Source organism: Vidua macroura, chromosome 15, assembly GCF_024509145.1.
Source record: "Vidua macroura isolate BioBank_ID:100142 chromosome 15, ASM2450914v1, whole genome shotgun sequence".
NCBI lineage: Eukaryota > Metazoa > Chordata > Aves > Passeriformes > Viduidae > Vidua > Vidua macroura.
Window position 1 is genome coordinate 2,854,847 of NC_071585.1, and position 15,010 is coordinate 2,869,856.

Genomic DNA, 15,010 nt, shown 5'->3' on the forward strand with positions numbered 1-15,010 from the left:
GGCTTAGGGTCAGTGCCAGGCTCCCCCCACGACCCATTCAAACCCCTGGCCTAAGCTGCTGTGTCTTTATTGCTATTTAATTTGGGTCAAATAGAGTTGAGAGCACATCCCTTTTTTTGATTTTCAGCTGAAAGGCGGGCTGTGCTCCCCTAGCACCAAGCAGAGCCCTGCAGTTCAGAGAACTCGTGGTGCTACAGAGCTTCACCTGTCAGCAGGAGACACATTTGTACAGGGTTTAACAGCCGAGAGAGAACAGCAAGCCGGGCTCAGGCAGCTGCACTTGCCCCTCTTTAATGCCTGTACTACCAAGCAGTGCCTGGGGAATTCACACACCAGGCATCAAAACTCTGGGAAGAGCACGGGAACAGCACAATGGGGAGTGGGCTGCTTTCCAGGATCTGCCTGTTTGATCACCAGGGAGATGTCAGGGCTGGGCACTGAACATATGAGAGCACTTTCTATTTCCATCCTTTTATAGCGTCACACAGGTTTGGATTAAAAACATCCCCCTTCATTTAACTTAAAACAGGATGAAAGAAACGGGGGGGGGGGGGAAATCTGCAAGAGCAGTTTTGCTGCAAATGTGGACACAGGCAAGTGGGGAAAACCAGCAGGAATTAAAATCCACTGAGTTTTTCCAGTTATTTCAACAGCAGCCTGTGCTTCAGCAAAATCTCCTTCCAAAGTCAGGGTTCAGGTTCATGATGTGGGACCCCCCTGTCACACCATGGGCCTCAGAGCAACCTGCTCCTGCAGAAGGTGTCCCTACCCATGGTAGGGGGTCAAAAAAGATGAGCTTGAAGGTCTCTTCCAACCCAAAACATTCTGTGATTGAAGAGCAGCTGTTCCAGAGGCTGTCCTGGGCACACAGGTCACAGATCCTCAGCAGTGACATCGTGGCTCATGCACCAGAAGTAACATGTCACGCTCGTTCAGCTCCCCACACACACTCTGAGGCTGCCTTCCCTCTTGCCCTCTCTCTTCCCACGCCACAGTTGCTGCTGTCTCTTAGGCACTGGGAAGGGGATGGAGCTTGTGAAGAGATCCAGGCAGGGGCTGGGAGCTGGGCTGAGTGCCACTGTCCCATGACCTGAGGAAAGTCCCTGTCACTGAGCTGAGGGGCTCTGGGCTGCATCAGCTCTGTGCCCTGAAGAGCCCCAGCATGATGCTAGAAGAGGGAGCAGCAGAGCCTGCTCTGATGGGGCTCATTTACTGCCTTCTCACAGCCAAACAATTACAGCAGCTGTGGAGCACTTCTTCATTAACAGGGCTTTGTTAATTGTCATTTGAACTAGAGCGGAAATGCTTAGAAAGATTTTCCTTGATTAAAATGTTGTCAGTGATGGGGAGCTTAACAGACCTCTGAGAAAACTATTCCAGCTATAGCTTTGTTTTAAAGTCCAAGGCCAGCTTCTACTATGAACACTTTATCTAATTACATCAAACCCTCACTCCATTTTAGCTTTATCAGCTGGAATAGCAAAGTTTAATCACTTCAACAAGTTGGCTATAGCAATCTCTTCATTTTCTGATAAGATTAATTACTGAGCCAGACCCAGGGAAAGAGTCAGGCACAAACAACTGCTGCAGATGTTTAATTGCAAGTTCTGACACCAAAATCCAGCATCCACTACTCCCATTTCACCATTTTAAACTCCACAGGAGCTGCCCAAGTGGCCACCAGGAGTGACAAAGCACAGAGATACAGGGCCTGAGCCAGCCAGATGAGGAAGCACATCACCCAGATTTACTCCTGATTATTCAGAGAGTATAACCCTCAGGTATGCCCCAAAAGATATTATCTTTTCACATATAAATTATCCTGGAGCCAGTCTCCTCATACACAGTAACCTCTGGTTGGGGTATTCACAGAGAAAGGTGGAATTCACTTAAAGCTCTCTCTTTCACCGTCTGAAGGGGATCCCTGTCCATGAACCAGAAGAGAAGATGGGAGAGGCAAAGAACAACATTTTGTTGTCAGTGGTCTCTTGCTGTGGACCAAGACAAGCAAATTTTGGTGGGCGAGAGGCAAGAGAGCCCCAGTCAGGAGCAGGGTACTCACTTGGGAGGTCTCTGCTCTGCTGCTGGGGCTTCTCTTCTGACATCACACACACCCCACAGAGAGGTGGTGGAATCTCCCTCACTGGGGATATTCCAGAACTGGCTGGACACAATCCTGTGCTGTGAGCTCTGGGATGACCCTGCTGAGCAGGGAGGTGGGACAAGGTGAAGCTCTGTGGTTCCCTCCATCTGACCCATCCTGAAGTGAGCACAGAGCTCAAGGTTCCATGAGAAACTCCAAGGGAGTGATTTCCAGTGGCCTCCATGAAGGGAGAGGAATTAAGACTTTTGACTCAGGAAGGAATTTACATGCTCAGAATCTGCTTTAGCAAAGAGGCCTTTTTCTGTGAAACCCATTGTCCAGTCCTCTATCTCCCAACTTCACCTGGAATTCCTTTCAGTTCCTGAGGTGCAGGAACCAAACCCAGACACACCAGTGCCAAGAGCAGCTGTCACACCCCCACCAAACACAGCTGACACAGGAGCAGCCCTATTTCTGACTCCATCAATGACAGGGACACTCGCTCTCAGAGCTGCCACTCATGGACTTTGCAGCACTGAAAGTGGCACACCAAGAAAACTTCATCCCACAGATAAATGAAGGAAGAGCCACTTACCCACTTGTTCCAGGTCTCTGGGTCTGAGAGAAGCGCCAATCTGTGTTAGGCTGAGCTTGCTGCAAAGAAAAAGAAGAGTTTTAATACCTCCATTCTTGCCTTTGAAAGTGAAAGTGAACTGATCCTGGATTATTTCAGTCTCGAATATCAGCATGTTCTGTCCAAGTGAAGCAAATCAATTAGAACAAAGAGAAAGCTCCCCCTCCCCCTTTCTTGAGTATTTCTGAAGCAGCATGAATACCAAAAAGCATGACAAAAACTGTTCAGAGAATAATCTTCCAAAGCAGCTCAGGAAACCAGGCTGTGAAAGAAATGAAGCATGAAATAAACTGATAAGGGCATGAATTCAGCAGGAGCAGTGGTACCACAGTAATGAGCTTGGAGGAGGAAGGGGAGGTGTGAGGGGGTGGCAGAGTTAATTGATACTCAGAAAGATGCTCTTAATACTCTAAGGTAAATTGGTAACAGACCTTCCTAATCTCTCCTTCTTCTGTCCTTAAAAAGGCCTGCCTGAGATCTTGTTTTTATGCATGGTATTTGAATGACTTTTCCTAGCTGTTGTGGCCCTGGAGCACTACAATATTTTTCTGTCCACAGAAAAATGAATAAACTTCCGACAGCAAGAGGAAAAAGCATTATTTGTTTAGGAAACACAATAACCTTCAGACACAACAGCACACTTTGTAACCTCATTAATAAGCCCCCATATCACTCTCTGCTCGTGTTATTTTACAGCCAGACAATGAACATTTTGTAAATAAGGAAGGACATGGAGCAAGCTTGTATTTTCCTGTTTGAATCATGCCTTTGTGGAAAGCACTAAATAGCACAACTGTTTCTGTCGGGAAAACACACACACTTCCGAAAATCACGATCATCCTGATGAACTCCAGACTGATGACATACTACCTGGAAAGGACAACACTTCCCTCAGCTATTTTAGGAACGAGCAGTTCATAGTCCCTACATAGTGGAAATCAGTTTTATAGGATTATTCTGCTTGTACATGCAATTACTAAAGAAAAGTGAAGACGAGTAGAGCTGACCTAGATTTTTATTTAGTACATGTGCTCTCACTAATTTCTCTGCAGCTTTGATGATACTCATGAAAGAAGATATTAGAATAAATTACTCCCCTAAAATAGATGCCCCACTGGTCCCCATGTTGAATGCAAATGAAGCTGTTTAAAGACTTGCCCTCCAGATTTCAGATACACATTTTTGCACACGCTGACACACAATACTGCACTAGATAAGCCCTTCCCAATATTTTGAATAGCCCTTCCATATTTTGAATTCCTGTTGTAATTACCATTTTCAAATTTAGGGCAGTCATTTTGTGTCACAAAATTGCTTTACTTTTTATATCCCAAAGTTATAAAAGCTCCAGCTAAACACAGTCACCTACATCTATATTTAGGCATCTGAGTACAAACAGCTCAAGTTTTCAAAGCTTGCCACTCCTCAGCCTCTGCAAGCCCAAGGGCACATAAGGTCACCAGGATCTTTGTGAATAATGTCACTCCTGACATTTCAGTATTTTAGTGCTGAATACTGAATTTAGCTCCTCGCTCAATATGACCAAGCTGGAAAACGATCCCTTGCCGAGGCACAGTCAGTAATTAATAACACTTGGGGTTTGAGAAATGAGAAATTTCTACAACACACCTCTAAAACTGAGCAAAAGAAACACAGGCAGACTTTCCTTTCAGATAGCCTCCTCCGCACCACAGCTCATGTGCCAGGTAGGAAAAATGGGTTAAACAGAACCAAGAAGTTAAACCCCCAGAAAACCTGTTCCTGACCACGCTAAGAATCACTTTAAATAGAAACAAGCACAAGCGGGGCCAAGGGGAAACTCTCCACTGCTACAAACACAGAGTCTTTGATTCTATAATGCTGCTCAGCCCCTTCCCCCACCTCCACCAAACCGAGCCAAAACTTTCACCTGCCACCTCCCAGGAGGTGACAGTGACACATGTTCCCTGAGGCCACTGTCTTAGGAGGAAGGACAGACAGAGAACAGCCAAGTGGCCTGGATATGACAAACTGTTGCACCCAGCAGAGAGCACAGTAAGAAACAGCCATCTCTTACCCCATCGCAGGGACTCGCTAAGGTGCTGGTCACCTGCTCATAGGCAGCCACGGTCTCCGCAGTGCTAGAATGGCTGAAGGGCTTTACAAAGAGGAAATCGCTCTGCTCGGACATGGGCGAGAAACAAGAGGTGTAATTCTGTGCCTGGGAGGTCAAGCCCGCTCCTCCCACATCCAGGTACTTGATGAAGCCATCTGGCTTCATGTGCCCTCGGAAATGGGAGGAGGGCTTGCGGCCAGTCCCCCGGCAGCAACCCGCAAAGGTCCAGCTGGCACTGCCGGCCTTGAGACACCGGGCAGCCACCAGCCCAAACATCACACAGGACACGAGCGAGATGGACACCAAGGAGATGATGAGGTAAAGAGTTAGGTTGGTATCCTCAGAAGAAGGCTGGGGGAGGTCCAAGGACTTGGAGAAGTCCTGCATGCCGTTTTCCTCCGGAGAAATGACTATTACCACGGAGGCCGAGAGGGACGGCGTGCCATTGTCCCTCACTTCGACCACCAGCCTGTGGGAATCTTCTGACTCCCTGAGAGCCTGTGCAACCCTTATCTCTCCAGAGCGGCGTTCCACTTGGAAAGGCAAAGCCTCAGCAGACTCCTGCAGCTGGTAGGACAGCCAGGCATTATGGCCACTGTCAGCATCAACTGCTACAATTTTAGTTACCAGATAGCCAGGCTCTGCCAAGGCCGGGATGGCTTGGTGGAAGGCAGAGCCCTTGGGGACAGACGGGTAGACAATGTTGGGAGCATTGTCATTCTCATCCAGGACAAACACATGGACCACAGCAGTGCTACTCAGAGCAGGAGACCCAGCATCCTTCACCTCCACAGGCACCTGGAATACCTTGTCCTGCTCGTAATCCAGAGCTCGCACAGTGTAGATGGTGCCATTGTCCTGATCTATTCGGAAGTAGGTTGAGATAGGTGCATCCTGCATCCCACTGTCCAGGATGGAGTAAGACAGCTTGGCATTGCTACCCTCATCAGGATCTGATGCTGACACTGAAAAGACAGAAGTTCCAGGGAGGGAGTTTTCCTGAACGTGAGCTGTATCAAAAGGGCTGGAGAAATTCGGTGCGTTATCATTCACGTCAGCAATACGGAGATAAAAGGTTTTTTGTGTGGCCCTCTGAGGCGACCCTGAATCCACAGCCCTCACTGTGATGTTGTATCCACTGGCCTTCTCCCGATCAAGGGGACCACTGGTGACCAGCGAGAAATGCTCTTTAAAAGATGACACTAGTTTAAATGGGAGCTCTTTTGCTATCTGCAGACGGACCTGCCCGTTGTCACCGGAATCGCTGTCCTTCACACCAATGAGGGCGATCACCGTGCCTGGGGCTGCATCCTCCTGCACTGGGCTGGAGACAGAGGTCAGCACGATCTCAGGGCTGTTATCGTTGATATCAATTAATTCCACTCGCAGGTGACAGTGGCCTTCCATGGCTGGGGATCCCTTGTCCCTGGCTCGAACTGCAATCTCATAAGCACTGGATTCCTCATAATCCAGCGGGGCTTTGGTTCTGATCTCCCCTGTACGGGCATCTAAGGAGAACAGTTTGGTGAATTTACCGGGTGCATTATTGCTGGTTTTGAAAGAATATTCCACATCCCCGTTGGGACCTTCATCCAGGTCGGTGACATTCAGCTTGGTGACCAGAGTGCCCACTGGCACATTCTCCTCCAGAAGTACCTTGGATATGGGTGGGTCACAGACGGGAGGGTTGTCATTTGCATCCAAAACATGGATGGTAACCCTGGCAGTGCCAGATTTCACGGGATTCCCTCCATCCAGGGCTGTCAGAGTCAGATGATGAACAGGCACTTTCTCTCTATCCAGTGCTTTTTCAAGTACAATCTCGGGCATTTTAACACCATCTCCTCTCACGTTGATGCTCAGGGCAAAATGCTTGCTGGGGCTGAGCTCGTAGGTGGAGATGGAGTTGGAGCCCATATCCGGGTCTTCTGCTACCTCCAAGGGCAGCCGAGTCCCAGGGTTGGCTACCTCAGTGATCTCCAACACCACCTCTGGCTTGGGGAACTGGGGCGCGTTGTCGTTCACGTCGAGGACATCCACCTCAACACGGTGGAGCTGGAGGGGATTCTCCATGACGAGTTGGAGGTGCAGAGAGCACGTGGGGTTCTGCCCACACAGTGCCTCCCGGTCCAGCCTGCTGTCCAGGAGCAACACACCTGCCGCCAGGTCCACCTGGAAGTGCCGCTGCCCACCCTCGCTCACCAGGCGCAGGTTGCGGGCGGCCAGGCTCCGCACCTCCACCCCTAAGTCCTTGGCCAGGTCGCCCACAGAGAAGCCCGGCTCGCGATCCTCGGGCACGGAGTAGTGGAGCTGGGCGCAGCTGGGAGCCGGCAGGCAGGAGAGGGCTGCGAGCAGCAGCGGGAGCTGCCATGGCAAACTCTGTCCCGCGAGCATCCCGTGCCGGGTGTGCGAACGGAGCAGCGCGGAGAGGAGCGGCGGCGGCTCCGCGCAGCCTCCCCCTCCTCCCCGCCCCCGCAGCCGGCCCCGGCAGCCGGAACCCCTGCGCCCCGGGGGGGTCCGAGCGGGTTGTGCAGGGAGGAAGCCGCCGCCGGAGCCGCCGGAGCCGGACAGGGAGGGATGGAGGAGGCGGGGGAGGGGGTGAGCGCAGCCCCGCCGGCTGAACCGCTTCTCGATACGCAAAGACACACAAAGTCGGCGAGCGGAGGGGATGGACCGAGTGACAGTTTTACGTCTCCTCACAGCCCCCTCCTCCTCCGCCTCCTCCTTTTTCTCTCCCTCCTCCTCCCCTTCTCCATCTCACCGCCTTCCCCAAAATACGCACGGCGTAGCCCTCCCCTTCCCCCGCTGCCGCCACTCCGCCCCCGCAGCGCCGGGAGGGCGCCGGGGACTCCCGGCAGTGGGAAACCCGCTCCGCCCCGCCCCGCCCGGCTGCTGGCACCGGGCACCGGCGGACACCCCCTCCCCAAAGCCGGTCGGTTCGGTGCCGAGCCCCGCGAACACCGGGGTTGTGTTCAGGCTGGAGACCACACCCCCGAGCTCACCTCGCCGCACAGGGTGGGATCCGCGGAGGGTTTCACAAACATGAACTCGCTGATATCCGAGACAGGCGAAAAGCAGGAGCGGTAACGAGGGGCGGGAGGTGCCGTTGCTGTCACCTGCACGCCCATCACAGTGTCCCCTTTCTTAGGCTCATAGTGCAAGTGCCCAAAGATGTGGCTGGGAGGAGGCTGAAGCGTGTTCACGCTCTCCACGCAGCAGCCCTGGTTGGCAGGTGCAGAGCCCCGCCGGAGGCACCGAATGCCCAGCGCTGCCAGTGCCACCAGCGAGACGGTGGAGATGAGCACCAGGGACACAATCAGATAAAGCGTAATAGTGGGCAAGCCCCCACCATCAGCAGCCTGAGCCTCGGAGCCCTGCAGGGCCTCGGGACCCTTCTCCTCCACCAGCACCACCAGTGTGACAGCTGTGGAGAGCGGGGGCTCCCCGGCATCCCGCACCACCACCAGCAGTTCGTGCTCAGAGGCGTCCGTCTCCTGCAGAGCCCGCATGATCCGGACCTCCCCGGAACGCAGGGCCACGCTGAAAAGCCCCAGGTCTGTGGCTTCCACGAGGTGGTAGGATAGCCAGGCATTGCGCCCCGAGTCCGCATCTATCGCCACCACCTTGGTGATGAGGGCAGGAGGGACGATGGAGGGGGAAATTCGGAACTGAGTAGCAGAGTCCTCCCCAGCCCTGGGGAAATGCACCCGTGGGGCGTTGTCGTTCTGGTCCACTACAAAAACATGAACCAGTGTTCTGTTCCTCAGGGCCGGGGAGCCACCATCAGAGACCTCCACGTGGAACTGGAGATAGGTGGTTTGCTCATAGTCAAAAGGGAATTTGGCAGTGACCTGCCCATTCGTGGGATGTATCGAGAGGTAGCGAGTAGGATCCAGGCCTGGATCTGTCCCACCAGCTCGCAGGATGGAGTAGGACAGGCGGGAATTCTGCTCCGAGTCAGGGTCGGCAGCAGAGACTGTAACCAGCACACTGCCCACTGGATTGTTTTCTGCCACCAGCACTTCATAGGACGCTTGCTCAAACTGGGGAACGTTGTCATTGACATCTATCAGGGTGATTGGCAAGATGGTATGGCGGGAGAGAGGGGGATTGCCCAGGTCCGAGGCAGAGACGGTGACATTGTAGTAGGCAACATGCTCCCGGTCCAAACGGGTGCTGGTGAGCAGCGAGTACTGGTGCTCGTAATCCTTACGCAGCTGGAAGGGAAGATCTGGAGACACGTGACACAGGACCTTGCCCTGCTCGCCAGAGTCCCTGTCTCTGACGTGTATCACGGCCACCACTGTGCCCGGCAGTGCATCCTCGCTCAGGGTGCTCGAGAAGGAGGTAAGAATGACCTCAGGGGCGTTGTCATTGACATCAGTGATTTCCACCACCACGCTGCAGTGCTCCTCCATCGTGGGCGACCCCATGTCCTTGGCCTCCACTTCGATCTCATACACTGTCGCCTCCTCAAAGTCCAGGTTGCCCTGGACACGAATCTCCCCAGTTTGCTCATCAATGGCAAAGATCTGGCGTAAGGCAGCCGAGTTGTGGCTACTGAGGGAGTAGCGGATGTCTCCGTTGGGTCCTTCATCCACATCCGTGGCATTTAACTTCACCACGAGGGTGCCCAGCGGCGAGTTCTCCACCAAGCGTGCTCCGTATGATGGTCTGTCAAAGACCGGGTGGTTGTCATTGGCATCCAGGACCTGAATGGTGATGCGTATCTTGCTGGACTGTGGGGGAGAGCCCCCATCTTCAGCAGTCAGGACCAGGTAGTGGAAAGCTCTGAATTCCCGGTCCAGGGCCCGCTCCAGCACCAGCTCAGGGAACTTCCCACCATCAGTGCGAGCCTTCACATTGAGGTTGAAGTTGTCATTGGCACTCAGGTGATAGGTCTGCAAGGTGTTGGTGCCCACGTCGGGGTCCTGGGCTGGCTGGATGGGGAAGCGGGCACCCAGAGACGCCAGCTCGTAGATGCGCAAGGAAACCTCATCGCTGGGGAACTCCGGGGGGTTGTCATTGATGTCCAGGATCTCCACCTCAATACGGTAAAACTCCACCGGGTTCTCGATGGCAAGTTTCAAGTGGAGGAAGCAGCGTGGGTTCTGCCCGCAGAGCTGCTCCCGGTCTATCCTCTCGCTGACCATAATAACACCGGTGTTCACATTGACAGAGAAGTACTGGGAATCCGAATCCGACAGTACCTGCAGATTAGCTGCCGCCAGTTTAGCCACATCGGTGCCCAGGTCCTTGGCGATATTGCCCACAAAGGCACCCCGTGTGAGCTCCTCCGGGATGCTGTATCGGATCTGAGCAGATGAGCTGTGCAAGAACAAACAGAAGGAGAATACACGCGGCAGCCCCAGGGACCGGCGCGCCTGCCCTGCCCTCGGCATCCTTGCCGGGTGGCCGGCCGGGGAGCGATGCCCTCGGCGCCGGGGGCCGCGCTCAGCGCTCGCCGCTCCCATTCATTGTTTGGGGCGGACGCGGCTCGACGGGGCGGGGGGAGCGCGGCCGCGCAGCCGCGGCGCCATTGGCTGCGGGCGCGGCGGCGCCGCTCCAATCGCCGCGCTCCTTCCCCAGGACAGCAACACCGGCGCCAATCACGGCCCGCGCGCCGCCGCCGCGCGCCGCGAACCGGCGCGGCCGCTCCGCGCCCCCCGCGGGGCCCGCGCCGTCGGACCCCGCCCGGCATTGCCGCTCACCTGGCCGCGGTCCCGCAGCGTGCCGGCGGCGGGCAGGAAAGCCCCGCTTTCCCTCGGCAGGGTGGCGGGGGTTGGGCAGGGCCGCAGGAAGGTGAAGTCGCTCCGCTCGGAGCCGGGGGAGAAGCAGGTGCTGTAGCACTGGGACGGGGAGTCGGTGGGTCGCAGCGTGACCTCCATGTACTTAAGGGTGCCGTCGGAGCTGAGCTGGAGCTTGGGGCTGGAGTGCTTGCAGAAGTCCCGGGACGGTGACTCGCTGAGCCAGCAGCAGCAGTAGGGTGAGACGGCGGCACGGCCCCTGCGCCGGAGGCACCGGGCGGCCAGGAGGGTGACAGTGGCCAGTGCCACCGTGCTAATGGCTGCCAGAGCGATGATCAGGTAGAAGGTCAGGTCTGGCTTCTCCTTGGCACCAGCCAGGAAATCCTGAGGCTTGAAGTTCTCCTCCAGGGCTGCCTCCTCTAGGGCCACAGTGATGGTGGCAGTGGTGGAGAGCGGAGGGTCACCATTGTCCGTCACCAGGACAACGAGCTGCTGCACTGCCATGTCGCTGTCCTGGAAGGCACGCGCCGTCCTCACCTCCCCGGTGTACAGCGACACATGGAACAAGGAGGGGTCGGTGGACTGCGGCAACAGTCGGTACGAGAGCCAGGCATTGTGCCCAGCATCTGCATCCACTGCTGTCACCTTGGCCACCAGGTAGCCCGGTGGGGCAGACAGCGGGACCCTCTGGGGTGCGGGCACATCACTGTCACTGGCAGGGTGCAGGATGGTGGGGGCATGGTCATTCTGGTCCAGCACAAAGATGTAGACGGTAACATTGGCATAGAGAGGGGGGGACCCCGAGTCCCTCACGACCACAGACACTGGCAGAACCTGCAGCAGCTCGAAGTCAAAGGTGCTCTGAGCATAGAGATTCCCATTGTCAGGATTGATGTGGACAAAGGAAGAGATGGGGGCATCCTGCACTTGGCCACTCTCTATGGAGTAAACAAGCCGGGAATTATCCCCGTCGTCAGGATCTGAGGCAGAGACAGTGCACAGCAGTGAGCCAGGCGGGTTGTTCTCCTGGAGAAAGGCTTCGTAGGAGGGCTGCGAGAAGCGTGGGGGGTTGTCATTCACATCAGATATATTGAGGAGCAGCGTGAGTGTGGTGGTGAGGGCAGGAGAACCACCATCCTGGGCGATCAGCTCCACTGCATACTGTGAGGTAGACTCTCGGTCCAGGTTCTTTTGGGTGACCAGGGAGAAGTGGTTCTGAAGTGACCTGATGGCAAAAGGCACATCGGGGGAGATCTCCAGACTCACATCCCCGTTGGCCCCCGAGTCTCGGTCCCGTACATTGAAGAGCCCCACGACAGTCTCCGGTGGGGTGTCTTCTGGCACCGGATTCAACAGGGAGGTGAGCAGCACCTCAGGGGAGTTGTCATTGGCATCCTCCACTTGTACCTGCAGCACGCAATTGCCCTCCATCTCCGGGACCCCTCCGTCGTGGGCTCGCACATAGATCTCATAGAAACGTGATTCCTCAAAGTCCAGGGCCCCGCTCACCCGGACCTCGCCGGAGCGGGGATCGAGGGCAAAGAGCCTCCGCACTGAGTCAGAGGTGTGAACCCCGAAGGAGTACTGTGTCTCCCCATTGGGACCCTCATCAGGGTCAGACGCATTGACCCGGAGGAGCACAGCCCCCACAGGTGTGTTCTCCGGGACTTTCACCCTGTATGTGGTGTGGTCAAAGGTGGGTGCGTTGTCATTGACATCCAGGACCTGGACCGTTATCTGCGCCGTGCCTGAGCGCGCTGGGCTTCCCCCATCCACGGCCGTCAGCACCAGCTGCACCTCTGGCTGCTCTTCCCGGTCCAGGGCACGCTCCAGCACTAGCTCCGGGAAGAGTTTGCCATCCGGCTGCTCCTTTACATCCAGGGAGAAGTGGGAGTTGGGGCTCAGCCGGTAGGAGCTCACAGCATTGGTGCCCACGTCGGGGTCCTGCGCACTCTCCAGGGGGAAGCGCGCAGCCACCGTGGCAGACTCGGCGATGCGCAGGGTGCGGTGAGCAGTGGGGAAGCTGGGGGAGTTGTCATTCAGATCCAGGATCTCCACTTCCAGGCGGAAGAGCTGCAGGGGGTTCTCTGTCACCACCTGCACCGACAGCACGCAGCTGGCAGCTGCTCCGCACAGACGCTCGCGGTCCAGCCGCTGGCTCACCACCAGCGCGCCGCTGTCCAGGCGCACGGCAAAGTAGCGCAAGCTCTCCTCTGAGCCCAGGCGCAGCCTGCGTCCCGGCAGCTCCTCCACCTTCAAGCCCAGGTCCCGGGCCACGTTCCCCACCACGGTTCCCAACTCTGACTCCTCAACCACCGAGTAGTGGATCTGCCCGGAGACCCAGCCCCAGCCGCAGAGCAAAAACAAACTCAGTACTTGCCATTTCCAGGCGGGTCGCTGGAGGCTGGCACGCTCCATGTCCGTGCGCATCCGGCCCGGGACACAGCAGGCACTGAGGAACTGCAAATAAATCCCTGGGTCTGTCTTGCAAGGCTTAGAAAACAGCTCCGGGGCTCCGGCAGGCTGCGGCTCCAACTGTCAGCCTCCAAGCAGAGGGGGTGGGCTGGGGGAGGGGAACTGAATCACAGCCCCAGCGCGGAGGTGGGAGGGGGGGTGGGGGAGAAGCAGATTTCCCCCCCTCGCTTCAGATCAGCGCCCAATTGGCCGAGAGCTCCATCCCCTCTCGGCCAGCAGTGGCTCCGGAGGTGCGGGAAGCAGGGGCCTGAGCCGGCAACAGCGGGGCTGCCACCCCCGGCCTCCCCTCTGCCAGCCTGACTCACTTGCTCCGACAGCTCGCTTTGCGTTCACAGGGAAACTGCACGTCCTGGCAGCCTGGAAGCAAGGTACAAGCCCTCCCTGTGTGCTCCCCCTCCACAATGGTGGCTTCACATCATGCCCACAGACAAAGGGCAGCTGTCATGAACGCAGGCCAAAGGACTTTTCATGCCCAATGAAAAGGTGCTTGTTAGAGCCCCGAGGTGCCAGGGGCTCTTCTCTCACCCCTCTTCTCCCCCTCAGCTACTGCTTTGGCTGCTGCCTGCACCCCATGATTGCCTCTCTGAGTGAGGCATCACTGCCACCGGTACCACCACCAGCCAGCAGACCTTGCACTTGGAGGGGGACACCCACCCCTGCCAGCCCACCGTGGGAGTGGCTGGCTGAAGGTGCAAAAGCAAAGGCAGGTGAGCCATTTAAAGCCAAAATACAATTGGTCCCAATGCACACCTGACTGCAAGCCACTTCCTCACCCTGGGGCACGGAAGGGCTCAGTCTTCACAGTACCCAAATCACTGCAAACACACAGAGCCAGACAATAAGGCCACCAATAAGGCCACTAGATCACCACAGGATCACAACACCAGGTCAGGATCTCAGACTGGGAAGGAAGCCCAAGCCTCCCACCTGGCAGACACACACACTGATACTCTGTGGCAGGTACAGCTTTGCAGTCAGTCTCCTGAGGGCAGAAGCAGGGGTCTTAGCCTCCCCAGGGGGGAGCACAGTAATTTCCTGCTCTTCCTGTCACAGGTGATATTGGCAAGCTGCAGACTTTTAGTTCCATTCACATCCCTGCAGAAGCCTTGTGCAGAGTCACAGAATGGCCTGGGTCGGAAAGGACCTTAAAGATCATCTCATTCTGACCTCCTGTCATGGACAGGGACACCTTCCACTAGACCAGGCTGCTCAGAGCTCAATCCAGCCCAGCCCTGAACACTTCAAGGGATGCGGCAGCCACAGCTTCTCTGGGCAGCCTGTACCAGTGCCTCAGCACCCTCACAAGGAAGAATTTTTATACCTGTTATCTAATCTAAACCTTCTGTCAGTTTAAAATCATTCCCTCTTGTCCTGTCACTATGTGATTTTGTAAGAAGTCCCTCTCTGTATTCTGTCCTTGGTGCACTGAAGGCCACCCTGACCCTCCCTTGTATGCACACAGACCCTGGGGGCTGGGGTCCGCAGCGGCGTGGCAAACAGGGGACCCAGCACCTGCCTGGGATCCTGCCTGTCCCCACCACCTGGGCACCAGAAGGACCTGAGGAATAGGTGAGAGAGGCTGAGGGAGGCACGGGAGGCAGTGACGGGGACAGCATCCTTCTGCCGAGAACAGAGACGGTGAAGGTGCTGCAGTCCAGGGTCCTCCCTCCCGTCTGCAGCACTTCCCTGCCTATTCTAAGAGCCGCGAGGCGGGACCACCCTGCTGCCAGTCAGGGAGAGACACAGGGAGGAACCTTATGAATGGTGAGAACACTGCCCGTGTCCCACCTACTGCCGGCTCCGGAGGAGGGGGGAAGGCGTCCTTAAAGAGACAATGCAGAAAAACACTGGACAAGGGATTCCCCAGCACACAGAGACCAATTCCTTCTCGTACATATTCATTCCCCCAGGGCTCTTGACGGTGCCACCAGCAGGAAGCTGTCACAGTAACCTTGGCTCTGGAATGTACCCTGTCC

At 55.9% G+C, this 15,010-nt stretch overlaps 1 protein-coding gene across 12 annotated transcripts in view; it reads right to left on the minus strand.

Annotated features, from left to right (window-relative positions):
• Positions 1-15,010, minus strand: part of LOC128814991 (protocadherin gamma-A4-like) — a 127,913-nt gene that overhangs the window by 18,752 nt on the left and 94,151 nt on the right. For 7 of the 12 annotated variants that reach the window (XM_053991346.1, XM_053991343.1, XM_053991345.1 and 4 more), the window contains exon 2: positions 2,679-2,737. In XM_053991346.1, the coding sequence (XP_053847321.1) occupies positions 2,679-2,737 (59 nt within the window). The other 5 variants (XM_053991354.1, XM_053991352.1, XM_053991348.1 and 2 more) reach the window with 5 other exon arrangements.